The 26,036-nt window shown below is 38.5% G+C and overlaps 3 protein-coding genes and 1 long non-coding RNA gene across 15 annotated transcripts; 3 read left to right on the top strand and 1 right to left on the bottom strand.

The window, feature by feature from the left end:
• Positions 1–2,971: 2,971 nt before the first annotated feature.
• On the top strand, positions 2,972–7,912 carry LOC112278401 (metal transporter Nramp4). Of its 11 annotated transcripts, none has more exons than XM_024511835.3 (7): positions 2,972–3,126; positions 4,711–5,577; positions 5,823–5,959; positions 6,095–6,490; positions 6,802–7,058; positions 7,319–7,533; positions 7,627–7,912. In XM_024511835.3, the coding sequence occupies exons 2-7, from the start codon at positions 5,000–5,002 to the stop codon at positions 7,646–7,648; spliced, it is 1,605 nt and encodes a 534-aa protein (XP_024367603.1). In that variant the 5' UTR covers positions 2,972–3,126; positions 4,711–4,999; the 3' UTR covers positions 7,649–7,912. The 11 variants fall into 11 exon arrangements, with proteins under 11 accessions (XP_024367603.1, XP_090104531.1, XP_090104530.1 ...); XM_090248405.1 differs by having other exon boundaries at positions 2,980–3,110; XM_090248404.1 differs by having other exon boundaries at positions 2,986–3,520.
• Positions 7,913–12,719: 4,807 nt separating this feature from the next.
• On the bottom strand, positions 12,720–14,483 carry LOC149989809 (uncharacterized). Its single transcript, XR_016501859.1, has 2 exons — positions 13,343–14,483; positions 12,720–12,930 (listed from the first exon to the last, which is right to left on the bottom strand). It is a non-coding gene; the product is annotated as an uncharacterized LOC149989809 (long non-coding RNA).
• A 1,673-nt stretch (positions 14,484–16,156) lies between these two features.
• LOC112275795 (receptor-like protein 4) lies at positions 16,157–21,269 on the top strand. 2 transcript variants are annotated; one of them, XM_024506449.3, is made up of 10 exons: positions 16,157–17,051; positions 17,484–17,709; positions 17,986–18,809; positions 18,917–19,064; positions 19,198–19,269; positions 19,431–19,502; positions 19,811–19,882; positions 20,100–20,177; positions 20,346–20,521; positions 20,691–21,269. In XM_024506449.3, the coding sequence occupies exons 1-10, from the start codon at positions 16,970–16,972 to the stop codon at positions 20,819–20,821; spliced, it is 1,881 nt and encodes a 626-aa protein (XP_024362217.1). In that variant the 5' UTR covers positions 16,157–16,969; the 3' UTR covers positions 20,822–21,269. The 2 variants fall into 2 exon arrangements, with proteins under 2 accessions (XP_024362217.1, XP_024362211.1); XM_024506443.2 differs by having other exon boundaries at positions 16,446–17,051; positions 17,481–17,709.
• An 877-nt stretch (positions 21,270–22,146) lies between these two features.
• Positions 22,147–25,085, top strand: LOC112275805 (senescence/dehydration-associated protein At4g35985, chloroplastic). The gene is made up of 5 exons (XM_024506462.3): positions 22,147–23,525; positions 23,622–23,851; positions 23,995–24,161; positions 24,355–24,439; positions 24,577–25,085. Exons 1-5 carry the CDS (start codon positions 22,503–22,505, stop codon positions 24,755–24,757), a joined length of 1,686 nt encoding a protein of 561 aa, XP_024362230.1. The 5' UTR covers positions 22,147–22,502; the 3' UTR covers positions 24,758–25,085.
• The last annotated feature ends 951 nt before the right edge of the window (positions 25,086–26,036 follow it).

Genomic DNA, 26,036 nt, shown 5'->3' with positions numbered 1-26,036 from the left:
GAGACATACAGTTATTATGTTAATAAACAATACCATGTCAAAATTTCTAAATCTTGTTAGATTTATATATGAGGTGATAGTATTTTAAAGCTTTAATATATCATTAAAACCTCATATTTAATTTTTAGTAACTTAAAATAAAGGAATTTTAAAATTATAATATAAAGTAATTTTGCATGTCAATTTGATATTAATATTAATCTTTTTTGTTGATTATATATCACATTTGTTAAATTTTAAAAGTCAAATTAGATTTATATATATATATATATATATATATATATATTAAAAAATATTTAAAATTTTGACTTTATTTTTTAATATTTTTTGTAATAAATTGAATTAATTAATGTTCTTTTATTTATTTTTTTCTAAAAATACATATATATATATATATATATATATATATGAGTGTGTTTATTGTTTAAAATTACAAACAAATATATTGTAATTTGTGTAAATTATGTAAAGTGAAACTAAGTCAAAATTAATTATGATCAAAATCTGTAGCTTAAGATATAAAAATTTATCAATAATTCTAAACATATATACTCATGAATATTCAATTATATTAACTTGTAAAAACCTTCCAAAATCTTCAATATTTCTTGGTAACCTTCATAATCCTTTAAAATCTTTTCTATGACATTCTATAGCTTTTACTAAGAATCTTTGGCTTCCTTAGGGTTTTGTATTATCTTCCAAGAATATCTGCTAATTTCAAAAGATGTATCCAAACAAATCCACAATTTTCTAAAATAATTGGTTGTCCTCCATAAGTTTCAGAAAAATAATGCATAGAATTTAGATGCTATATCATAAATAGATAAATAAATAAAAGATTGAGGTATAACTTGGTCTTGTTAATAAAATTTATGAAATAAGTCATGGTACAATTTATTTTATTTTTATTTTATTTGTAAAAATATCAATTTAGTTCATTATTTTTAATACTTGTATATATCCTTTATTAGATTATAGTGTCTCAGATAAATATCAAGTTTTTTAAAAAATATTAAGAAAAATAAAAAAATATATATATATTAATTATTAATTGTAAAATATGAAAAATTATAAACATCACTATTATAAGTTGGATCTCAATTGGAATAATCTTTATAAAATTTTATAGATTAGGGTCTAAGATAGTCATAGTTGTGTCATCCTTTTATATGAGAAGGTGTTAGAGTAGGAGAATAGATAAGTAATAGTTTTAATAGAAAATTGAGAAGCCAATATTTGAGAACCAATATAAAAACCTTGAGAAAGTGAAACTAATTAAAGACTTGAAAGAAGATGTAGCATAATTTTGGCAAAATAATACACGAGAGCATCAAAGAAGGCCTTAACAGCCGTAGACTGTACCTAAAACTACCCTCTAAAGTTGTCTACATTTATTTATATCTATATATATATATATATATATATATAAAGCAAATAAGACAAATTTTATTAAAGTAAGTATATTTTGATATTAAAAGATTAACATTTATATGTCAACAACTTTGTAATTTATTAGTTAGCTATTGGTCCACTTTGTTTTTCTTGGAATATTTTCTGATGCACATTCTTTACCTCTTACATATGTAATCATGTAAAATACTGCATAGCTACTCCTATACACTCTGTAAGTACTCACTTTTATTGAAGATTAATAATTCGGTTTTCACATCAAAAATGTGGAAACCAACTGTTTGTTTTAACTTTTGTGTAGGAAAATTTCCAAATCAACTTGCACACGAATGCTAATTAAATGTCTTTCACTCGACTAATCTTCAACAGCATGTTTCTTCCTACACATGAAGAATGCACAATAATATTGCATTTCATAGCTTCCTGTGTGTGTTTGTTTTTCTTATGGGAATAACAAAAGATTTATCATTTGCCTCAGTGTGCAACAAGCTTAAAACCTCAGAACAAAAACTTCAAACTCCTTGCCATCTTCTGTACGTATCCTTTGATTGCTTAAGGTCATCGTCGACCCAAAATCTGGACTTTTTATCTTTTTCTGAAATGTGTTTTTTGCAGGATCTGCTGGCAAATTGTTTAGAAAAAGCCCAGAAAATAACCCTCAGCTCAGATGTCGTGTTCGGTCCGAGAACCAAGTGTGTGTGTGGCTCTCCGCAAACCATTCGAACCTCGGAACAAGATTGCGAGCTTTGGCGTTGTGCATCCCTATCGCATGAAGAGTCAAAGAGAGGGTGACTTTCCACCGAACAAAAAGGCATTATTGTTTTGCACATGGTGTCAACAGTGAACCCTATTTAATTTGGTCGTAGAAAAGAAAAGTATCATTAAACATCATCACCTTGAACACGTCTCATGGTTATTACCCTAATCTGTTGTGAACAGGGATATTCCTGATCCCCCTGACACTGACACACCGCAAAAACAAGTTTTGCATGGGCAGATGCTATTGATTTCCGCCCATTCACTGCCCAGTTCATTTCACCAGTTTCTATTTAAGAATCCACTCCATCCATGCGGAATCCGCTTACCTTTTCTCCCGCATAATTTGGCCGACACAGCACTATTCACACCCGCACACACATATTCAATCGTTTCGTTGCAAAAACCTTGGAAGACGACAACAATTACTCTTCCATTTTCACATTTTGTTTTGTTTTGTTTTTTTTTTTTTTAATGTATAAGATAGAAGGTCAGACATTTCCAACTTCGAACGTTATTTCTAAGGAAGTGTCTTGTGGGATAAGCTGGAACAGACTACGACACACTCCAACACAAGGCCGAAATCTAGTATATGAGAGGCTCCAGACCCAGTACTGTAAGGCCATGGCCACGTCGACATTGGCAAAGGGTCCCACATCCTCCACGTGGGGGACTCGCCACGGTGGCCTTTGGGAGACATCGAACGGTGATAGGGGACCGGATCTCAGGCGGGTATAGAATCTACAGAGAATGTTCGTCGTCGTCGTCGTCGTCACGATACTCTCGTCGGATGTGCTCTACCTGGTCGATGCCTAGATAGTAGTAGTTGAAGTATTCGAATTCGGTGTAGAGTTGCGATCCTTGCTCACTGCAAAATCTTGTTGTCTTGACCACTGGTTGCGGTGTGTGTACAATTCGCTGGGCTTCCGACGGTGGTGATTGTGAGCACGATGTCATGTACGCTGCAGTGTTTGACTCTGGTGTTGCGTGTCGGGAGCTCGCTAATTATGGATTGAGATGAGGTTGAGTGTCGTGGAAATGTATACATGGAAATATAATAAGAAGTGTTAATTTGGGCTAGCGTTTTGGTTCGTTTAGGAGGAGGAGGAGGAGGCGATTCTGTATTTGTAGGGCAGGTGATCGAGATTTGGTGAGATAGTGAGCGGGAGAGTGAAGTGATTTGAGGTGTGGCGTCTTGGATAGCTGGGTTGACAATGCGGTGCTGGAGAGACGCTGTTGTTTCGTGGGGTAGTCGTTGAATCATTGACGAAACTTGGGAGCAGCCGATCAGTGTACTGTCGAGGTTTCGACACTTTTCTTGATGAGGGATCGAGCATCACAGAGCGTGCCGGTCATTCATTTCTGCAATGTTTCTTTATTTTGTATGTTGCAAGCGGTTTGTTTTGACCTCTAATTGGGGAATGATAAGGACTTGAAATGATTTGGATTTCCGATGATCACCTGCTATTTGTGTTTGAATGACCTGGCTCATCTCGCGAGAGTATAAATTGATATCCCTGATTGCTACTGTAAATTGTGGCTTTGAGTAAGTTCATTAGCGGAAAATCGTCTAAATTTAGATTAGGGAGACGCACAGTATAGGGCGATGTCGACATGCGTAACGTGTTTGCGGGCCATTCGGGAGCTGTCCAGGAACGCTTACGTGTGTTATGGTTTGTTACTTTTTTGGGCCTTTTGTATACGATAAGTACCTTCCTGCGCACAGTAGGAATGGAGAATGTGTATCGAGGGCTTTGAATTCAAAGGAAGGTTGAAGGCATTGTTCTTCCGCCAAAATGTCTTCTCGTCTGCTGTAGGGATCGCGGATACCATCTGTTCTGCCTTTCTTGTATGTGACGAGATTATGTGATTTGATTTCTGCGCCTGTCTTGTCGGACTAATTCGCTTCCTAACTGTGGGTTTCGGTTGAAATGAACAAAAATGAGTCCTGCAATAATCGTGCGAGACCGATTGTTTTAATTGAAGACCTCATGCATTGTCGTAGAACCTGAGATTTACATTCTCGAATAATTAATGTAGGTGTGGACAAATATGTATGAGTTCTAGACAGGTGGTTCTTTTGATGCACCAATGATTGAATCAATTTGAACCCCTTCGACTAAAGTCTCTTTGCACGCGAAGTTATTTTCAAATGCTCATTGCCAGTAGTTAATAGCTGGTAACCGATTTGAGAAGTAATAGCTCCTAGAACGAGTGAGCTCTTGTCTTTCAGCTTTTAATCTCTCGAGCTTTGTTACATATTTCTGTAGTGTTCAGTCGGGAACGGAGTCTGTTTTGCGAGTTTGCCACCCATTGCTGTTGCTGTGAATCTTCAGAGGTGTAGAGAATTTTCGTACGTGGGTCCATTGACGTATGTGATAAGCGGATTTCTTATGAAAAGTAGCCCGCATGTGGACTTTTCTTGCTCATCTACTGTGTTCCACTGTGTCAGCTATTTGATAATTTTTCAAGTCACTTTGTTATTTTTACCTTCATGCTTGCATTACTGTGCGTATTGATTTCAATTCATGTTGGTTGCAGGTATTAGCAAAGGATTAGCGTTTCTTGTGGTGTAGAATGTGCGTGATGTTGTGAGATTGGGAAGAATTTTCTCTCGTCGTTTCATTATCACTTGTGAATGGAGAGGAACTGTCGGGTTGAATTAGCCAACTGTAAGGATCATCGTCTCAAGTAAAGCTTTAAGACTCTGCAAATTGAAACGAGGTTTTATGGGGATAGATAAAAAGCATTGCTTTAGAGCTGGTGTGAAGGTTTGACGAGACTTAGAATCTCACGCCGAGGACCAAAGTTGGAGTGTGTGTCGCCAGTCATGACAACGAACACTGAGCCTCTTCTGCGTCCTAGAAATTCGAATGGAATCGGCAACAACACCTCAGGAGCATTTAGAAGAAATGATGATGATGAGGATAGGGCGTATGAAAAATCGGAACAAGTCAAAGTCCATTTTGGTGATGAGCTGGATACTGATGAAGAAGGAGGAGATTTAGACTTTCTACCAAAATTTTCATGGCGAAAGCTATGGATGTTTGCCGGACCTGGATTTTTAATGAGCATTGCATACCTTGACCCTGGAAACATTGAGAGTGACCTTCAATCAGGGGCAACGGCAGGATACGCCCTTCTGTGGTTATTGATGTGGGCTACGATTATGGGATTTCTCATCCAAAAACTTGCTGCGAGGCTTGGAGTTGCGACAGGTTGTCACTTGGCTGAGCTCTGTAGAGAAGAATATCCCTTTTGGGCCCGTATGGTTCTTTGGGTCTTGACAGAGCTTGCTATTATCGGAGCTGATGTTCAACAAGTCATCGGAAGCGCTATTGCCTTCAGGATCCTTTCAAACGGCGTGATTCCCTTGTGGGCTGGTGTGCTGATAACTGGTATTGATGGGTATGGTTATGTTTTCCAATTTTTTAATCGCGCACTCGTTACGTTTGGTGTAAATTTATCGGTTACTAAAACTAGTTCTTCTAATTATCAACTAATAGAAGTGAATGTAGTGGTGTAGGCACATGTATGGAACCCGTTTATTGAACAAGTTAGTTAGCATATTTGTTAGCATGTCGTTTGCCGATTCGGTTATGTTCTGGCAATTTCATGAAAGGGCGAAGGTTAATTTTTGAGGGTCTTCCCAGGTTCCTGTTTCTGTTTTTGGAGAACTATGGCGTTAGAAAACTGGAGCTTTTATTCTGTATATTCATTGGGATAATGGGACTTTCATTTGCCTGGATGTTTGGTGAGACCAATCCAAATGTCAAAGCTGTTGCCACTGGTACGCTATCATCGTTCCTCAACTGTGCTAATTTCTAATTTATATCCTTCTAGTCTTAGCTACTTACTGTCATTCGTACTATTATCGAATATCACCCGTGTTGGATGTGCTGACACCCGGGCGGTTGCCTTGCAGGACTTATTTTTCCGACTGTCCCCAGTTCGGCAGTGGATAAAGCTGTTGGAATTGTCGGTGCTGTCATCATGCCACACAACATATTTCTGCATTCTGCTCTTGTCCAATCTCGCGACATAGACACCTCCAAGAAAAGTCGCGTGCGTGAAGCTCTCAGATATTACAACATAGAGTCGGCATTTGCTCTTTTTGTTTCCTTCTTGATCAACCTTTGCGTCATGGCCATTTTCGCGAAGGCTTTCTACGGGAAGGAAGAAGCGGAAATCATTGGCCTTGCAAATGCTGGAGAGTACCTCCAAGAGAGATATGGTGGTGGTATGTTCCCAATTCTCTACATCTGGGCAATTGGGTTGCTAGCTGCTGGTCAGAGCAGTACTATGACAGGCACATATACTGGTAAGCAATCGAATTTTACTTCCTGTGCCGAAAACTATAGACCAGTCAGTAATGAGCTGTTATTAACATTGTGGCTGCGCTCTGGATTTATGTATGACATCCGAAGTTAGTTTTCTCTGGAGTTGTTATATAACTCGAATTAGTCACAAGTGGTTCAATCACATGCCCAATACTCGAAAGGTTTACGTGGTCTTATTGCTGTGGAAATTCTATCATCATCATCAAAGATGTACCACTGCCAATCGGAATAACAACTCGGATTAGAGGTGTCTCAGAATACGTGGAATTCATAGGCCTTCTTTGTGTGGCAGGTCAATTCGTTATGGCTGGCTTCCTCAACTTGCGCGTGAAGAAGTGGATTCGAGTGTTAGTTACACGATCTGTCGCTATTGTTCCGACTGTCATTGTAGCTCTTGCCTTCGATAGCTCACAGAACGAGCTGGATAATCTAAGCGAATGGCTAAATGTGCTGCAATCCGTTCAGCTGCCATTTGCCCTCCTCCCATTATTATGTTTGGTTTCCAACGCAAGAATTATGGGTGTGTTCGTTATCAGCAAAACTACCAAGGTACCTTTTGACTTGGATACTTGGACACTGATTACTTTTGTTAGCATTTGTTATGAACTGCAGCTGCTATTTCCGTGTTGAGCATGAATAGTCGAATTGGTTGATTGGCTCCAACTTGAATTTGTTGTACAGCATATGTTCTCTTTCGCAGCATCAAACTACCAGCACTTGTCTTGGCATGCTCGATCTTAGTGGTGCATGCTTAGTTGAGCGGATATTCACTTGTCTCGAATTTAACATGTAGGTGGTTATGATTGCAGGTGGTAGCTTGGATCATCGCACTCTTAGTGATGGCAATTAACATGGACTTGTGGTTTGCGTTTGTATTCGGCAGTACCTTCTCGTCTGTATTTTCAATTTTGGTATTCGTAGTGATCTCTGTTCTATACATCGCCTTCGTAATTTATTTGGTTCTGGAACCTTCGCAACCGGATGGTAATTGGGCGAACATCAAGCAGATTTTTGTTTCATCTAGGTCAGTCATCTCTCTCCTGTACTTCACTCTTTTCACAAGTTGAGACAGATGCTGTTTGTGAACGGAACGATTGAAAGTCGTTTGTGCATGCAGGTCGGACGACGGTTTAAGGTGATTTGTCTCATCGAAGATTGGTGGGCTTACAAATTTAGTACAAAGTATTGAGATGTCGTAGTCCAGAAGATCTGGTATGAAGCAAGAATGATTGTATTAATGCTTGATATTTTGTTATCATGTTTGAGGGAGAAGAAGCTATGTACAATCTTTGTACATCTATGGCACATGCATTGACATAGATTCTCGCACAAAGTGGCTACCCATCACCAGATTTTGTAAACTATTTTCGGGAGAATTCTTTTCCGAAGTAAACCCTGCAAAATCGACTGTGTGCATGCTTTGAGGATTCTTTGCTAATAATTCACATTTTTGTACGACGAAGTAATTTTCCGTTCCTGGGAAAGATGAAATCATTACTCTGATCTTCTCAGCCGTAATCGAAGAATCCAATTTGGTTTCTGTTGATAATAAAATGCAGTAGCCGTCTGAATTGTGCCTTGTGATGTACTGTGTAAAAGATGGTTCTGGAGATAAGAATGGAATTCACTTGGAAGTAGTTCTATATGTTGGAAGAAGTCTCATTTTAGAAGTACACTTCATATTGGATAGTTAGAATGTGCTATGTTTCATCACTATAATCTGCTTATAACTAGTTTCAAAAGAAAGAGGAATGCATACAGCATATTTCTACTGTTCCGTTTATCATAAACTTCATTATGAATTCTAGTATTATCTTTTGTTGCTGTTTTGACATAATAGAAAAGATTCACTTCAATACAAAATATTTTACATACAAACTTTTTGTGCTGCTTAAACACGCATAAGTTTTTTAAATGTAATATTAAATATTTGCAAGGCATGAGAATATTAGAATTTTGAATAAAATTGTAGCTAGTATTCATTTCTATAATTCATATTTAATGAATTTCACAGGAATTATTGGTAGCATCTTATATTTTGAAACAATAAAAAAATATTTAGGAGAAGAGACAATGTAATGGTAGTAGTCGCAAAGATGCTCAATAAAATAAAATATAAAAAGAACATGATAAAAGTGGGTAATATAGTGGTACTTGATGGCCATATGGTAGCAAAGAGCAAAGATAGGGTACTTGAAACAATATGGTAGCCTATGGAAGGAATGAAGAGAGAATAAGAAGATGGATGATATTAAGGAATTAGACTCATTTTTTAATAGGATTATACCTAAGAGAGAGGTCCTTGACCAAGAAATAAGTAACTTAATAGAAATTGGATGGTGAGCACAAGCAAAGAAAGAATTAGAGGTTGATAAAGGATTAATTTCAAAAACATATATTAAAGATTTAATCTCATAATACTCCTTCAAGTTATTTGATTTTTCATCTTTTATTCCAATTGATTTAAATATTCTTACATGATTGGCACATCAAGAGAGATTCATTGCTACTTGGATCTCAAGAGAGTAAAATGCCATGAGAAGAACTCTATAATTTGATTAAAATTCATGAAAACAAAAAAAGAGCTCTAAATTCTTCTTAAAGAAACAAAATAAATGCATATATTCAAGGAGGAAAAAAAAGAATTTGGTCATTTTATATCTAATCTTAAGATCTTTTGCAAGACGTAACATGATCTAAAGAAGTGAAGAAAGAGTTGCAAGTCTATTAAGAAAAAATTTAAAAATATTTCTTGTGTTAAAAGTTCTAAAATCCTTTGTATAAGATTTTCTTCAACAAGTTAGGACTAATATGCCAATAAAATTTTAAAAGATAAAAAAATAAAAGATTATATTATATAAATAACATTAATAAAGTTATTTTTAATAATAAAACTCATAAAATATTCATAATTAAAAATAATAATAATAATAATAATAATTTTTTCTTTGTAATCAAGTCTTATCATTAGAATATTAGATTGTCAAATTGAAGGATCTTCATAGAATATCAAGACCTCAAACATAAGTTTTTTTTGTTGATTTTTTTTTTTTTTAGCACATAGATGTTATTAAGATTAAATATGATTTTTTTAGCATTAGATGTAACCTTGATATGACAACTAATTTATACTATGGCAAATTGCCAAGTAGACAAAAGATTTTATTAATATGATCTATAGAAAGAAATAAAATTGACCTCTTGGCCTTCACACTAGAGACAAATGGCTAAAAAATATTTTGGTTGAAAGGATTGACATAGAAGTATTTTATAGTAGTTTTGGCACCAAAGAGTTGTCTTCTCAAAAAGAAATTGGATTAGATAGGAATAGAAATAAGTTTTCTAATTTAGCAAATATGTATTTTTTTTTTATTAAAATATTTTAAAATTGACAAGTAGTCATATTTATTATAATTTAATTGACTTCTACATTGGTCTTTTGCCTAATTTCAAGTTTAATTTTTCAACATTTGCTTTGTCAGATTGCCATAGTATGAAGTGATCTTAAATATTTTTGGTATAAAACTCTTCAAGAAGATACTTAAGCCTTAATTATACTATTATAAGTTAATAACATTAAACTTGGAATATAAGACTTTTTTTTTAAAAAAAATAAATTTTAATCAACTTACAAGAATAAGTTTAAAATTTACTTTTCAAAATTTTCAAAATTTTAGTTTTGTTGTTGGTTGAATGAATCAAAACATCTATTGAGTTGAAATAAAAGGATTGCATATATTATAATAATATTAAAATAATGATAATAATAAAAATAAATTTTAAAACTAAAAAAAACCATATTATTGAAGTTCTTTGTGGATTCTTATGCTAAAATAAGAGGTGGTTTTACAAACATATATAAAGTACCTTCAATAAAAATAAAAAATAGTTTAAAAACTTTTGGAATCTTAAACCACTTTGTAAATGTTTAAAAATCCTTAGAACCTTTTAAATCACTATATAAGTTTTTATAGTTGTCTAAAAGCTCTCAAATACCTTTATAGTCTCTTTGAAACTTCTATAGTTATTATAACCACCTCAAATCTTTCTTAGTACAATAAAAGTTTTAATAAAATATTATTTAATTTTATATTATATTACATAGATTTTATAATATCTTCTAAAAACATGTAGAAACTAGAGATTATACAATACATGTGGCAGTGAGACAAAGACGCCTTATTGATGCCAATAAAAGTTTTAGAATAATCCAAGTATTACCTTCTTCCAAATCTTTTAATTATTCTTATTTTTAATATATTATCTTAAATTATTTTATTTTTTTCTTTAAGTTCTTTCACCTTATATTCTTAACACATACTTATAAATAGCTCTAAAAAAAATTAGATCTTTGTTTCAATATTTAATCATTTTTTTACTTCGAAGAATCTAATAACATTATTATATTGCATAGATATAAACTCATCGCAAAAAATAAAAATTTTTAAAAGAAGAAATATCACTATGGATTATATTTATAAAATAAATCCTATGAATTTTTATTCTTTTATTTTTATATTTGTAAATTTTAATACTTTGAAAAAACGAAATTTAAATTTTTGGTCCTTTTTACTACTATAACTTTAAAATATTCTTGTAATACTATATAATATTTTAGTTTCAGCACTATTTAAGATTATTAGTTTTTTAAAGTTATATGATATGTTATAATATATTATATGATAAGATTAAATCAAATATTTAAACATATATATATATATATATATATATATATATATATATATATAAATAACACAAACAAACAATAACTATTGTTCATTTCGATCTTTGTTTTATCAACTACATTATTACTTGAAAAATCTACTTTTATATTATTTGAATTTTTGAAATTTTTATTTTAAATTCAAATAGATTTAATTTGGAAATCCATCTGATAGTTTCAAAGGTAGAAAAAGTTACTATTTTACTCTAAAGCCAAATAAAGGCACTAATACTTTTTCTTCAAATAGTCTTTATTGTTATTGTCATCTTAAAAGGTTTGCAATACTACTTAGAGTTAATCTCTTAAAAATTATATATTAAATCCAATGTTCCTAAAATATTAGTTTATAGATTTTATTTTATTTTAAATGTATCATAGAAATATTCTAAATTACATGTGATTTTTTTTTAATTATTTTATTAAAATAAAATTAAAAAAAAAAACTTAATATGGTCAAATACAAACACAATATACATGGTGAATTAACTAGGGGCTACTAAGATGTTGAGATTTTTTGCAAGCTTATCAATAAAGATCTTCCAAATTCTAACCAATCAATGTATTTATATGTGCTTAAATAATAATACCAATAATATATATATATATATATATATATATATATACTAGAAATGCCATTTAAAATATATATATATAAATATATATATATATATATATATATATATATACTAGAAATGCCATTTAAATATATATATATATATATATATATTCTAAATTTCTGTGTCTTGAAAATAACAAAAATGCTATTTTTATGCTTCTTGTACAAACAATGATAGTACTAATAAATATTTTTTGATAATTACACAATTACCACTGTAAAGATAAATAATTCAATATTTTTTTGATAAATTATATTTAAAAATAATTATACTTGCAAATTCAATATCATAAAGAATAATTATGTTTTTTAACCTTGAACTTAAAAAAATCATTTTATTAACAATTATTTGTAACACTCTAACATTCTAAAGTTTTATTCATCCCAAAATAATAAATTATATTCATTTGAAATACTTATGTGTGTATGTGTATATATATATATATATATATATTCAATCTAGTAACAATCATTAATACATAAAAAGACAAAAGAAGAAAAGAATATGTAGTTCAATCCTCAATCTACTGCTGGATAATTAAATATATAATAACATTGTTTTTACACTCCATTATTTTCTATAATACAGAAACAATATTCAGTAGCAGCTAAAATAAATTGATGCCCAAGATATGACCCTATTACTTTTTGAGTTCAAAAAAATTATTATAAAAGAATATATATATATATATATATATAGGAAAGAGAATTTAATTCATTCCTCTCTTGTAAACAAGTTACATTCTTCAAAAATAAAATAAAACAAAACAAATCTAAACAAAACAAACCACAGCTATGTAGCCATCTCACTTTGATTCAGGATTCTTCGAACCCAAAGCCACGGTCTATTCTGTTGAAATGTGAAGCGAAAGAAGAAGACGATGAAGGGCATTGTTTGCTCTTTGTGTGTTTGTGAAGAACAAAAGATCAATACACTCAGCAATTTCTCTCGGGCTCTTTGTTTAAGTATGGTCGATGTTGGTGTTTCAGCTTGAGGTTCTCCTCAGAACCAGTGCCAACTGAAAGAGCGTGATGGTCGCAAGGTGAATGTCTGGCACGCTTGATGGCGATCCTCTCAGTACCTGCTTCAGAAAAAGCTTTCAACTAACTATCAGTTTATTTTAAGTGAGTACATGGTCACAAGAGGGAGCATCGTGGATTCCACTGCATAAGTGAAACAGCGAAATCTAGACTTAGTAGCATTGTAGATTAGGCCATCCTGACAGTACTAGCTTCTACATTTTAATGCTTGGGGTTAGATCTGTATGTTGGTTGCATCCATTTGCTGTCTTCATCAACGTGAAGCGTAATTTTGTCTTGGTACAATCGTCATTCCCATCGTTATCGAACTCTGAGTTGGATCAGCATCAATCAGTCTCATGGCAATATGTCAATTTTGTTTGGACATGAATTGCCGGAATTCAAATGTTTGTTGGTCACAGCTTTCTGATGCATATGATTTGTTTAGGGACCAATACAGAAATTGAAACCCACCTAAAGTGACGGAGAAGGATATCTCTGAGGGACTTGGATGGACTCAATCTCGATTGGTATGAACCATTGACTTGCGTATCCGTGGGCTTTACATTACATGTGACAATAATGCAAAGTTTATTCGATTCCATAGATGGAACAGCAAACAACGCGCAAAACCAGAGTAGCCTTGATCTACTGCAGGGCAGTTTAGCTTGTCTCCAGCAGCACTTCTAATGCTCGATATTCCTAAACTGATTCTAGCAATTCTCTGAAAACCCCCTCGTACTCTGGGAGTAAAGCCGGTCAGCACACAAGGTCGAAATCATTACATCCTAACAGCGAGAGTGGACGTCTCATCAAAGCTGGATTGCTCCCCCACAATTATGTGTCGCTAGAAACGCATGTGATGATACAACCCACAAGTCTCTGCACACATCCTTTTCTGGGTCATTGGAGCTCACAAGTAGACCAATTCCTCCCTCGAAAACCGATCGAGATCCGATGGTGACTGCTAACTTAGGACTGAGATAGACGTCTGCAGAACTGTATCCTAGTGCACACCAAGTGCTTTTGACCCGAAGTTGGTGAATGCAGCATAACACGCATCCTTTAACAAAGCATTAAACCATGATCAGGAACAAGGCGAATGATTGAGAGATAGCAGACCATGGTCTCACTTAACAATGAACCAGAATTCTAGACGGATCTGCTTCAACAAAGATGACTACATGCGAACAGTTACACGGAATGGCTTCGAGCCTGCTCCTCTGCAGCGTCGAGGCAATACTGTAGCAATAGTGGCCCCGGATGAAGAATTTGACACTGGTCCAAACAGACGAAGAAGAAGTAGAACCGGTAACTCGACCGGTCTACTTCTACTTCACCTGGACTCCACCAACTGATCCGATTGCGGCGGGACTTTGGGGACTGAAGCTCTCCCGGAACTCTAGACATCCAATCGTGCCCGCCATGTTCGATCGCCGTCGTAATGCCCGGCAACCAGGCGTGCCATGAAGAAGGCGTCCTCGTGAGCTGTGAAGCTGCCTGGCATCCTGCGTGGCTTCGGGGTGCATGCAAAAACTACGTGAAATTCAAGACTCTGGCGTCTGAACTCTAGCAGAGAATAGCCCCTTTATACATCACTCGGCAGGAAAATATACCCACTTCTCAAGCGGTAAGGACTTCTAATGAAACCTTTGTGACCCAATTATATAATAAAGTTTCGCAAGTTCTTCGGTAAATCTGCTCCACCTAATTACGGCAACAGATTCTGACAGATGAGAATATACAATGGAAGTTTAGGGTTCCCAACTAAATTTTCTTCGTGCTGGTTAGCTGTTGGTCATGTTCCATGCTCTGTTTTCTGCTTCTCCCACCACCCAGCTACTTTTTCTAATAAAACTCAGAGTGGAAATACTTCCATTTATTCTAGTCCTTAGTGAACAGTGTTTTGGCATCATTCTCATCTTTGATCCCTCTCATTGATAAAGAACCTGAGGATTATTTCAAAGCTAAAAAAAGTAAAACAAAGTGGGTGATTTTCTACAGAATTAAATTTTGGTGCATCAGTTGTAATTATTCTTATGTATATATATGTATGTATATATAACAAAGTCTAAAAGTTGGTATGTATTGCGTGGTCTTAAATTATACATGTATGTTTATATATATATATATATATGTATGTATAATAATTCATATACATGTATATAATTCAAAACATGTTTTCTTTTCAAGCAAACATGTTTTGAATTATACCAAAATGATATTATCCTATTTCAATAAATAATATATGTATATAAATATATATATTTTTCAACATATATGCATGTAGATATATATATATATATATATATATATATATATCACACACACATATGTTCATTAATCAATTGATAAAAAATATTTAAAAATCAATAATTAATAATACAAATATATTTTTAGTGATATGATTATTATATGCTTTATATCTAGTTTTTTGAACCTCTAAAGTTAGATGGAAATTTGCAAAACTTAAAATTAGCACACACAATTTTTTTTCAAACGTTGTAAACTTTCCAATATCCCATTACACTCCTTCATCCTCAATCAAACCACGTATAGAAATCAACAAAATTACTCACCACTCCACACAAAAATCCCTGATAAGAAAAAAGGAAACTCAAACACCACCCACCTAAAATTCACTTCATTATCACAGTCAAAGAAAAACCCCGACACAGATATTCCTTAAATTACCAACATAACTTTTATTTTGAGAAGTACACAAAACAAAGTATTACATTACCATCCAGACAGAGCCCATGCGGGTGTTGCCATATAGTCTTCAAAATAGCTAGATTTTATTGCATCGAGCACATCCACAACATCACTAGATCTACAAACCTCAATGGGTAGATGGAACTGGGGTTCACAAGCGCCGAAGAAATGGAAGGCAAGTAAGCAACGCGAGCGAGTGGTGGCGAGAATCAGATGCGGTGGAGGCGATGGAATCCATGCGGAGGGGGGGGGGGGGGATCCGAGCCCTTGCGACACTGAATTAGAAGGTCTAATCGACAGCGCCACCCACAATGGAAGGTTTTCATTCCGGGGACCTGAATTACCGGGTACTGAATGTGGCGCGATGCGAGGCCGCGATGGTGAGAGCCTCGCAGCGACAACGAGAGAGCTCTTCAATGCGGATGGGGTAACGACAGATCGCCGGGGGTTGCGTTTTCCACGGTGTCACGGATGCGGGACAAAAAATCAGTCACCGAAAACCCGAAGTTCACGGAATTGCCACATTCAAAGCCAAGGCCCGCCCTTAAAAAGTGGCGCCGGGCCTATTGTCTCGGAAGGGGGTGGGTGAGTTTCTAGTCCCTAGTTAGATTTGGAGTCAAGCGGTGGGCCGGCGGCTGCGGAGACGCCTCGGCGCACTGTTGTGGGGGAAAAACTTCCGTGAATCATGTTGTCAGTCTTCCGCCGAAGAACTGCACGGGTTACCCATTATCACCTTCTCGAGGCCCGGCGCGGCCGAATTCAAGTGGGTTCGATTCTGGGGTGCTTGTGGTGGCCGTTGTGAGTCCGATCCATGTCTGGTGGTGACAAGCGGTGTGTTGTACGGATTGCTGTTATTGTAGCCCCCTCGCAGTGTGAACATTAGCATAGAACTGTGGGTTGTGTGTGTGTGCGAGTGAATGTGTTTACCTGGACGGTTTATGTAGCCGATCGGCTGTCGATGCTAAATGAAATCTGGCGGAGCGAGTGTGTGACAATGCCTGAGTGGGTTTCTGTTTTTCTAGCTGAATGAGGGGGTTTAATGTAGTGTTTGGAATTGCTACGAGGTAGAACCAGGGACCTGGCGCATCAGTCTGTTGGTTTCCGGTGCACAATCCTCCCTGTGTGGCGATTACGCATTGATGTAGCGGAAACTGTGGGCCTCTAACAAGTGACATAATGTGGGGCATTCGCTATGGCAGAGTCGATCTTGCATGAGGCTGTTCCTGTGAACTGCATTGCGAATTGGAGTTGCGCGGGGGATGTGAGACTAGAGATAGTTGTTGAGTCGGAGTAGTTGTACGTGTTGGAACTCTCTTTGCTGGGCTCCATTGTCTTGAAAGTTGTGGCTAGTCGAGTAGATTATCTGCGAGTTGCATTCGTGACAAAATGGGTCGCGCTTGTTCGGTTCTCCTTATTGCCGCCCTTGTCTGTGCTTCTCAAGTGCTCTTCACGTCTGCAGCAGACGGAGGTATGGTCTCGTATGCTTCATCGCTCCTGTGCGATAACAGTTTGTTTTATTTTTCCGGACTTACATTTAAAGTGATCACAAGAACTTGTGCACAAGTGCGTATGCATCGGCCCCGTTCGAAATATTGAGGCGTGTTGTAGTGACACATTGTGTGTATCATTTAATACGTAGTTAGAATCACTAACGTTCGCACATGTGCTCAGTTTTTTAAAAATGAATTCTAATCAGAATAGCTGAATGTACTCCCGTAAAATTGTAGTATTTGTTACTGTAGTATTTCCGGATTTCTTGTGAAAATGTTGTGTAGGAAGCCTCCTCGATGAGATAAATAAGGTGCTGCTATTTGACTCCATGTGTCAATACTTGCGATGGTTTCGATGTCAGTTGCTAAAGATCTCAGGGAGTATCTGATCATGTTTCTCGTGACAGCAGCTCCTTTCGCGTTGCGTATTGCTTGTGGGTCGGACTCTGAATCATACTCCCCAGAAACCGGATATCTATGGTCAAAGGATATGAATTACACAGGTGGCAGCTCAGGAAACTTGACGACAGTCAGTCGGATAGCTTCACAGCTGAAAACCATCCGCTACTTTGGGATGCCGGATGGATCTGAAAACTGTTACAATTTATCCGTCCCGAATGGCCAGTATTTGATTAGGTACTTATTTTTACATTGTGAGATATTTAATGCATACATCCTTTAGCATAGCTACTCGGAATCTTTCTTGTTTTCGTTGGTTCATTTCATTGTCATTGAGGCAATTTGCCGCTGGAGTTTTCACAAATTTTGATTCAGAACCTTCTATTTCGGGGTGTTTAGGTTTCATTATAACTAGGTAATGGGAAGTGCTAATACGTTGCTGATGATTATTATACTTTGTTTGGAAATACATCTGTGTGAATACATTCACTGATTCTATTTGGTTTTTTCCAGGATGTATTTCAGCTTTGGTTTTAAGGACAATAGTGGGCGGGAACCCGAATTTGAGATATCTATGGAAGGGACATTGGTGTATTCACTGACCCGGGGGTGGAGCACCGTAGTGGACAACGAGTACGTAGATTCTCTAGTACACATAAACGATGGAGCAGCGACAATTTGTTTCCACAGTTCTGGACATGGGAGTCCAGTCATTGCGTCGATTGAAATACTGCAGATCAATGATGATGCATACAACATGGGAACACCTTCATCCAATTTCATTATGAGAACGGTGAAGCGAGTGACTGCAGGAGCTGAGAAGTCCGGGTATGGTTCAAGTTTGCAAGCCGACCCTTGGGGTGGTGATCGTTACTGGGCCACAGACACCACTCTTTTTACTCCAGGATCCTCCGTGAACTCGTTGCACACAAAATATAATATCTCCAAATTTAACAATCCGCCCAATATTTACCCTGAGGCCATATATCAGTCTGCTACCACGACTGGGCCCGAGAATAAGCTTTCCTACACCATCCCCGTGTTGCCCAATCAAAACTACTCCATCTGGTTGCACTTCGCAGAGATAGAGGACAGTGTCACAGCGCCTAATGAGCGAGTATTCAACGTGATGGCGAACGGGTTGCCTCTATTTCAAGTGGTAGACATTGTGAAAATGGCCGGGGGTGTGCGGACGGCCCTTGTATTGAACAAAACTGTGCTGGTGGAAGGAAAGACCCTGACGATCTCACTTGAGCCCTTGGCGGGCGAAATTTCCATTAACGCATTTGAGGTCTACCAGTTGATTCCTCGAGAACAGCCCACCTCCAGCGACAACGGTAGGATGAATTTTATTTGTAGTCAATCCTAGTGTTCATTTACCCATTTAGTTGAGCAATCACAACGCGCTTGCGGCTAACGTGGCTTCGACTTTCTCTTGCAACAGTGTGGGCACTTCAGAGCATGAAGCAGGGCTTGGAACTTCCTTCACGGGTGGGATGGAATGGAGACCCTTGCATTCCTCAATTGCATGCTTGGTATGGTGTCAACTGCGAATTCGACGCCGCAGTTGGTACCTGGTTCATCACTGGCCTGTAAGTGACCCATCATGATTGCAAAACTTGTATTAGGAAAAATACGCTGTACACCAGTTCAGTCTTGCATTTGTATGCTTCATGAATTTCTCGACTCTGAAAACTCTCATTTGATGGAATTGGAAAATTGCAGGGCTCTCGATAGTCAGGGTTTAAAGGGTCGGATCGACGACAGTATTGTGAATCTGCAGCGACTGCAATCATTGTGAGTAGCCAGGAGTTGAGCCTCAATTTGGTTTCATGGTTGTTGTTGATACCTCAAGTTCGTATGCTTCAGAGTCGTATTTGTGAAGCAATGTTTTTATTGAAAAGGGAATGATTCCGGAATTGGTCTATTTCTGATGCTTTTATTTTGGTAATGTGTAGAAATATGAGCAACAACGTGTTGACTGGAGTTATACCTGAATCTCTCGGCCACGTCTCTTCTTTAGTTACATTGTAAGTTTATCAATATACTGATTCCTACCAAGTCTGAGTATGAATGGAGCCGATACTCAGTATTCTTTTCGGATCGTTGCAACTTTATTTACAGACATTTTCCTGCATCCCCTCACCGCTCAACTTCATCAAATTTAGTATGAGCTAAGAGTGGACACTGAATTACACTAGCCGCTCTTGTTAGTTTGCAAACTTGGAATCATGATATCTACCTCTAGGAATTGTTACCTCATGCTTTAGGCTAATATGTGTCCTTACATCCCTGCATTGTCATGCTAATTGTAATGATAAATTATATTGGATTACAGGGACCTTTCATATAACCGACTGAACGGATCTATACCCGCAAGTCTTGGTCAGCTTCCCAAACTTCAAGAATTGTGAGTATTTTCCAACTCACGGGCCGCTGAAGAGCTAGTTCATGCTTTTGGGGTTCTTTGCTGTGAAATACTTCAATAGCACAGCCAAAAAAGATAAAAGCACTTCAATATGTTGTTGCGTTGTACGCATTGGATGTTTGCCTACCAGGATATTCTAACATCTTTAATAATTCCGGATGTCTGTTCCCTACTCATGCTTCGGCCGCGCTTGTGTTAGGTTGCTAAACGACAATCAGTTGGTTGGAGAGGTGCCGCCAGCCTTGGGAGCATTCCCCATCCGTGGTGGCGTGTTGAAGTAAGTAGCATTCATTGGGTTGCTTCGAAGTCTTTTGAAGATGCCTACCTTTAGACCAGCACATCATGCTTGTAATGACACAGCCATGCTTTCTAGTAATTGCTCTTATTGGTAACTCTTGCCTTGACCTTCAGTTTGTACTTACCAAAGAGTTTATTGTCGCTGCAGTCTGGCTAACAACGATGGACTTTGCGGCGTTGGACTGCGATCCTGCAATACTATGTCTCATAGGCAGAAGTCGGGCATCGTAATTGGGGTTATCATTGGATTTATGGTCCTCATTTTAGGTGGCTATCTGTGCTGGAAGAGGCGGATGAACATGCTTCGAGGAGCACAACGATTACGTAAGTCTAGCTCCTTTCCTTTCCTTGCTGTTGTTCTAGGTCCAATCAGTCCTGCTTTATGCAACTCAGTTTGCTCTGGTGCACCCATTTTTGTTTTGGAATTAGACGCTAGATGTCCAATGTTATTTGATACCAGCTCATGAGTGGCGTGTCCGTTTTGTGTATGCAGCCCGAGATGCACCGTATGCGAAAGCAAGGACAACCTTTGTGCGAGACGTGCAAATGGCGAGGAATACTTTAGCCAACCACTTCAGCAGGCCTTCTCCTTACTCGGAATCAACTCCATTGAATCCACACTAACCCTGCACACGACTGGGCTTTGATCTGCCCTTGGAAGTACTACCGAAACACACAGGGATTGGCTTCCAGACAATCATTTGATGGTCGAGCGCAGTCCGGAATTCGTGCATCATTGTGGGTGGTTGGAAAGCATCTATTTAACCAGCCCCCGCGACGCCCTCGTTTTGTGACAACGGGAGCCGCTCGAAGAGCGGTCAAGCGAGGAAGGCAACCATCAGAAGCTGAATTCTGTTTTTGGGGGCATTGAATGTCGTTGCGACATGTTTACTTGTAGCCGTATCCGAAAAGAAATGGGTAGACTTGTTTCCCGAGCAAGGAATCGGTCGATGTTGTACGCATAAATTGTTCGATAGACACTTTCGAAGCCATTCACGCTTCTTGAAAAAAATATAATCTAAACTGGGCTTCACTTAGACGGTGCTCATTGAAGCTGTTCATTTTCCATAAATCCAAGCTTCTCTCTTTTTGTCTGTATAATTGCGAGGTTGTGAGCTTCAAATCTGTGGTCTGAAGTGTTGGAGTTGCCCCCTAACCATCGCAGCCACCAGTCCTTTGCACTTTCTCATCAAACGGAGGGTGCTCAATGTGTCGCAGATGGTCGTTTACGGCGAGGTTGCGCCGCCCATCTCGCAGAATGAATTGTTGCGTTCGGACAGGACAAGAAGTAGAGGAGACTTGGTCAGAGATAAAGCATTCTTGGTTCTCTCCACTTGGCCCACTCTTGAAGTTTGATTCCCTTGACGATGATGGTTTGTCTGTGCTTAATAAATGTAGCGGCACTGTAGTGGCGCTGCCGGAAACGATGCGTTGCGAGTGAAATCACTTGGTCCATCTGCGAAGGCTGGAGACGCTGCGGTTTGTTAATGTACCATGGTGCTGTAACTCTCCACAGCTCTGGAGAAATAACAGGAACAGCAACGATGTATTAGAGGGCGGAAAACCGTGAAACAGTTTCGGAACGCTTCGTGTCAGTGGTCATTTGTTTCTTTCGTGTCAGTGTTTTGTCAATGTGCCGTGCCATGAAAGCGGTCGGCGTCCGAGAATCTGAACGATTGGTGCAGATGTCGTTCACTGTTGATCCGGAAAGGCCTTGTCAACCTTAAATGACTGAAATCTATCACAGTTTCCTATGCTGTGACTGATCTTCTGGCTGCATCAATTATTCACTTTTACTAATGTCCGAAAATAGTGTAAATCGGCCAGGTTGGTGGAATATTGCATGATTTGAGTTTATCGAAGCACATGGGACGATTCCCTGTGACCAGTCTGAGGTCCTTCATCGAAGCATATCATGCCGGTGCCGGCGTAATTCTGCACCGTAATTCTTCACAGTGCCAATTGTCGAATTGATGGCAATCCACCCTGGGCTGCCAAGTGCCTCGAAATTTTCTTCGTCACAGAAATAACATGCTTTTCGCAAACCGCCTTTCGATAATGCTTTGGGTCGGATCATCTCAAATCATTCGACCTTTTGGTGAACACTCAGGTCTAGTGACTCCTTGAGCTCCATTATCATTCAACACTCACTGAGTTCCTCTTTTCTCTCGATCTCTATCACTGTGCCAATTTGGGTGCCTGTCGTGTGGTCTGAAGCTTCCCTCTAGGGTCACAGTTCTTGTAACTCGTCGGCAAGGAAGGAGAGACTTAGCGAGATTAGCGTGCGCCAGCAATTAGGGCGAGGATGAACTGGCTAAGCAGAAACAATCCCTTTGAGGGTGGTCGAGACAATTATAACTATGGATCGTCGGGTTACGACGATGGAGACAGACACGATTATGGGTTCAATTCAACGCGTTACGGGGAACCTTATGCAGGCGGCAGCCATCCCTTGTCGATGCCTCCCCAAAGGTCTCTGGATTCTAATTACGGTTACGATGCAGCCTACAAAACCGGGTATTCAGACAGTTCGAGTCGTCCATTAGCAGATCTTGCACCATATGATCAACACCAGCGATATGAGCTGGAGCCGGCTCACGAGCGGTTCAACAATTACGCCGACCAGCCATCTTACTCGAGTGGGTATGACGATTACGGAGAGGAGCCATATCATGTTGATCGATACAAGAGCTACAAGGAGGGATATGACGATGAACCGGAGTTTTTGTTTCGTACCGCATCGAAGACCTACAATTTTAATGCATTGGAGACGACCCCCGTGACCGAGCCATCTTTTACAGCTGATGCGGAGGTGACGGAAGCCTCGGAGGAAGTCTTGGTGAGGATCCGCGGCGCTGTTGTGCACTTGGTTGACGACCAGAAGAGCCCGCTCCTGGGCGATGGAGACTTCTCGATAGTCTTGATTGAGCAAGCAGGGAACGGGCTCGTGACGTTTGTGAGAGTAGGAGACAAGCTGCGGTGGCCACTGACGAAAGATGAGCCTGCCGTGAAGCTGGATTCCAGCCACTACTACTTCACCATCCGCTTCCCACGCAAAGTCGATGAAATGGACACGGAGACGGCTCGTAGCGCGAGCCCAGAGGTTTTGAGCTATGGCGTCACATTTCCATTGGACGGACAAGAAGAGCAGCTGCGTGAGTTGGATGACATTCTGGAGACGTACAGCCGGTTTTTGAGCCCAAAGCTTGTCCAGGGCAACAAGGAGAGAGACGAATTTGATGGCGCTTTTGGATATGGCCATAGCCAGATACCCGATGCATTGAACACTTCAAGGAGCGAAGTCCTCTATAACAAACAAGAGAAGCAGGTACTATTCTTCCTCTCAACATATGTTGTTGTTACACAGTTTCAACGTCAACGACGTTGCTGAAACATGTAGTGTAAATTTTCTTGACTGACGCAGGATTCAAGCTCAGATTACTGGAGAATTATGGCTCCCAATGTTGACGACTACAATAGCGACCTGGCCAAAGCCTTTGCGATGGGCACTGGTAGTCTCATCAAGGGCATCTTTTGGTTGCGAGACTCGACAGTTGCAGGCCTCGAAAATGGTAGTTCATATATGAGGGAACACGTCAGATCTACTTCCAACCCTAGCACCATCAACCCACAAATCCTGGTCAACCTGAAGAGGTAGATTTCGAGAAGTCACGAGTCCTGCTGTTTCAAATTAAATTTGGTTGAAAGTTGGCTTCTGGTTCAATTCGACATTCATAAGATCTTTTTTCTCTAGGCGAGTAGATGTGAGTATGCCGAGCGCTTGGGTTATGCTGCAGGGTGAAAAACATGTCCATGGCTACGGAAACAGTGGCGAACAGCATACTTGAGGGGTTTGTGAGAGCGGCGAGCTTTTTCTCGAGTGCTCTGATAAGATCCGATATCGGCAAGAAGTTTTTCCAATTACTGCCCGGCGAAGTGGCTCTCGTCTCCATGGATGCTTTCGGTATGGTTTTAAGATTTCAACAATAGATGCTTCATGCTGAACGATCCACACGTGTAGGAGCTTCTGTTAATGTCATCACTTCAATTCGATCAATTCGCGTGTTTTCGTCACTTGCTTGAGATTCATGCTCATTCTAGTTCTCATGAGTTTACTTTAATCTGATGTTATCAACAATTGTCATTGATGTCCTCAGCGAAACTGTTTGATGCATTGGAAGCGGCGGGCTACGATGTCGCAGCGCAGACTAAAATGTTCACGCAGGACGTTGTTGCTCACAGGTTTTTGCATCGCGCGTTCCTTTTCAAATGAAAGTGAAACATATTTTGTCAATTAGCAGGCTTCCTGGCCACCGTATACCGAACTCAGCATCTGGTGAGTCGCTTGCTGACCACCTTGTTGTGTGGTCATGATTCAGATATGGTGAACAAGCAGGAGAAGTGACCGGCGATACCTTATCCACCGCGGGACATTTGTTTGCAACAGCGTGGACGGTGACCAAGGTCCGCAGCGCCTGGAATCCAACCAAGTTCAAGCCTACCAAGACAGGAATGCTCAAAGCGGCCGCGAAGGCAGTAATGCGGGGAGCAAAGGATTAGCAGATCGCACAGCGCGTGAAGCATTTTTGTCCTGGACACCCTTATCTTAACAACGGTGTAAATTATACGTAGGTCGTGGACAGAAGTACTTAAAATCTTACCTTTCTGATCACTTAGGAGCTGATTTCCTAACCAGAATCAACTAAGCTCTGCGGAAGGCATTGGATCACAAATTGTTGAACAGAGCAATGGTTTTGGTTAAAATCCTAGGCCATGATCGGCGCACCGTCGACTAGACTCGGCTGTCTGTAAAGCGCGATTTCTAAACTTAACCTGCAATCCTAATTACGCCAGCGGATGGCTGTAAGAGATTCTTATTGCTTTCTAAGGCATGTCACAACTGAATCCAGTAAGCCACAACAAGTCTAAAAGTGCCTGGTTAGAAGCTAACCAGTGAAACCAAGTTCTACCAATGTAATGCACCGATTCGAGCATTAACGCCGCGACGTTCCGGTCACCGCAGTCATGCATTCCGACACCTGCAGGATCAACACTCGAGGCTCGTGAAATTGACAATTGCACCAATACGACGTTTGTGTCCTGATTCTGGTTCGGTAGCAGCCACTTTGCAAACCACGTTGCGTGTATTCAACCGACGCACTCTTCTCAGCTACAATTAGAATCCCACACGAAATAGGCCAGATGAATGGATCAGCTCAAAATTAGGTCAAGAGCGTAGTACTTACTCACTTCGCACGGAGACGAGCGTGAAAACTGTTGCCGCAGCAACAAGCCCTAGAAATACAAACAAATCCAAAGCCCTAAGATAGTAATAAAGTAAACGTTGTGGATGAAAAAAGTACATAGAGATACTTTTTTCGTGACGTCGTGTTGATGCTGTTTAGATAGAATTGAATAAAGATAAGTAGAGAAAGAAAAAGTGAATAGAATATCACTTGTGAAACATTGTAAAATTCAAATACATATGAACTGGATTTAAAGTTATCCCTTGGTGTGCCATGTGGTTATGAAAACTTCAATGAGAAGTTGATTGGATTCAATAACTACTGTAGAAATATTTAACAAATTTGACATATGTTTTGCAAGCCTTACAATATTAAAGAAATTATTTTTGTTAATTCTTAATGTTTCAGTAATTTTGAAAGAGATGCTTTGAGTGCTTAAAATTTTCAATTAGTAATAGAAATACAAAAACCAATGTAATATGATTTAGGCTTCTTCTATCAAATAGAAAGGAAAAAAAAAAGAAAAAAAAAAAGAAAAAAGAAAATCTAACATTGTTAAAAAGGATAATGTTAAAATTAGAAATAATTTCAAT

Source organism: Physcomitrium patens, chromosome 2, assembly GCF_059467195.1.
Source record: "Physcomitrium patens ecotype Gransden chromosome 2, ASM5946719v1, whole genome shotgun sequence".
NCBI lineage: Eukaryota > Viridiplantae > Streptophyta > Bryopsida > Funariales > Funariaceae > Physcomitrium > Physcomitrium patens.
Note: the sequence above shows the minus strand (reverse complement) of the source record. Positions and strands in the feature narration are given on the sequence as shown.

Coding starts and splice junctions, on each gene's coding strand:
- LOC112275805 (XM_024506462.3), top strand. CDS start 22,503: ATGAACTGGCTAAGCAGAAACAATCCCTTTGAGGGTGGTCGAGACAAT. Junction 24,162..24,354: donor CGTCTCCATGGATGCTTTCG/GTATGGTTTTAA, acceptor TGATGTCCTCAG/CGAAACTGTTTGATGCATTG. Junction 24,440..24,576: donor CAGGACGTTGTTGCTCACAG/GTTTTTGCATCG, acceptor GTCATGATTCAG/ATATGGTGAACAAGCAGGAG.
- LOC112275795 (XM_024506443.2), top strand. CDS start 16,970: ATGGGTCGCGCTTGTTCGGTTCTCCTTATTGCCGCCCTTGTCTGTGCT. Junction 17,710..17,985: donor AATGGCCAGTATTTGATTAG/GTACTTATTTTT, acceptor GGTTTTTTCCAG/GATGTATTTCAGCTTTGGTT. Junction 19,883..20,099: donor CTTCCCAAACTTCAAGAATT/GTGAGTATTTTC, acceptor CGCTTGTGTTAG/GTTGCTAAACGACAATCAGT.
- LOC112278401 (XM_024511835.3), top strand. CDS start 5,000: ATGACAACGAACACTGAGCCTCTTCTGCGTCCTAGAAATTCGAATGGA. Junction 5,578..5,822: donor CTGATAACTGGTATTGATGG/GTATGGTTATGT, acceptor GGGTCTTCCCAG/GTTCCTGTTTCTGTTTTTGG. Junction 5,960..6,094: donor TGTCAAAGCTGTTGCCACTG/GTACGCTATCAT, acceptor GTTGCCTTGCAG/GACTTATTTTTCCGACTGTC.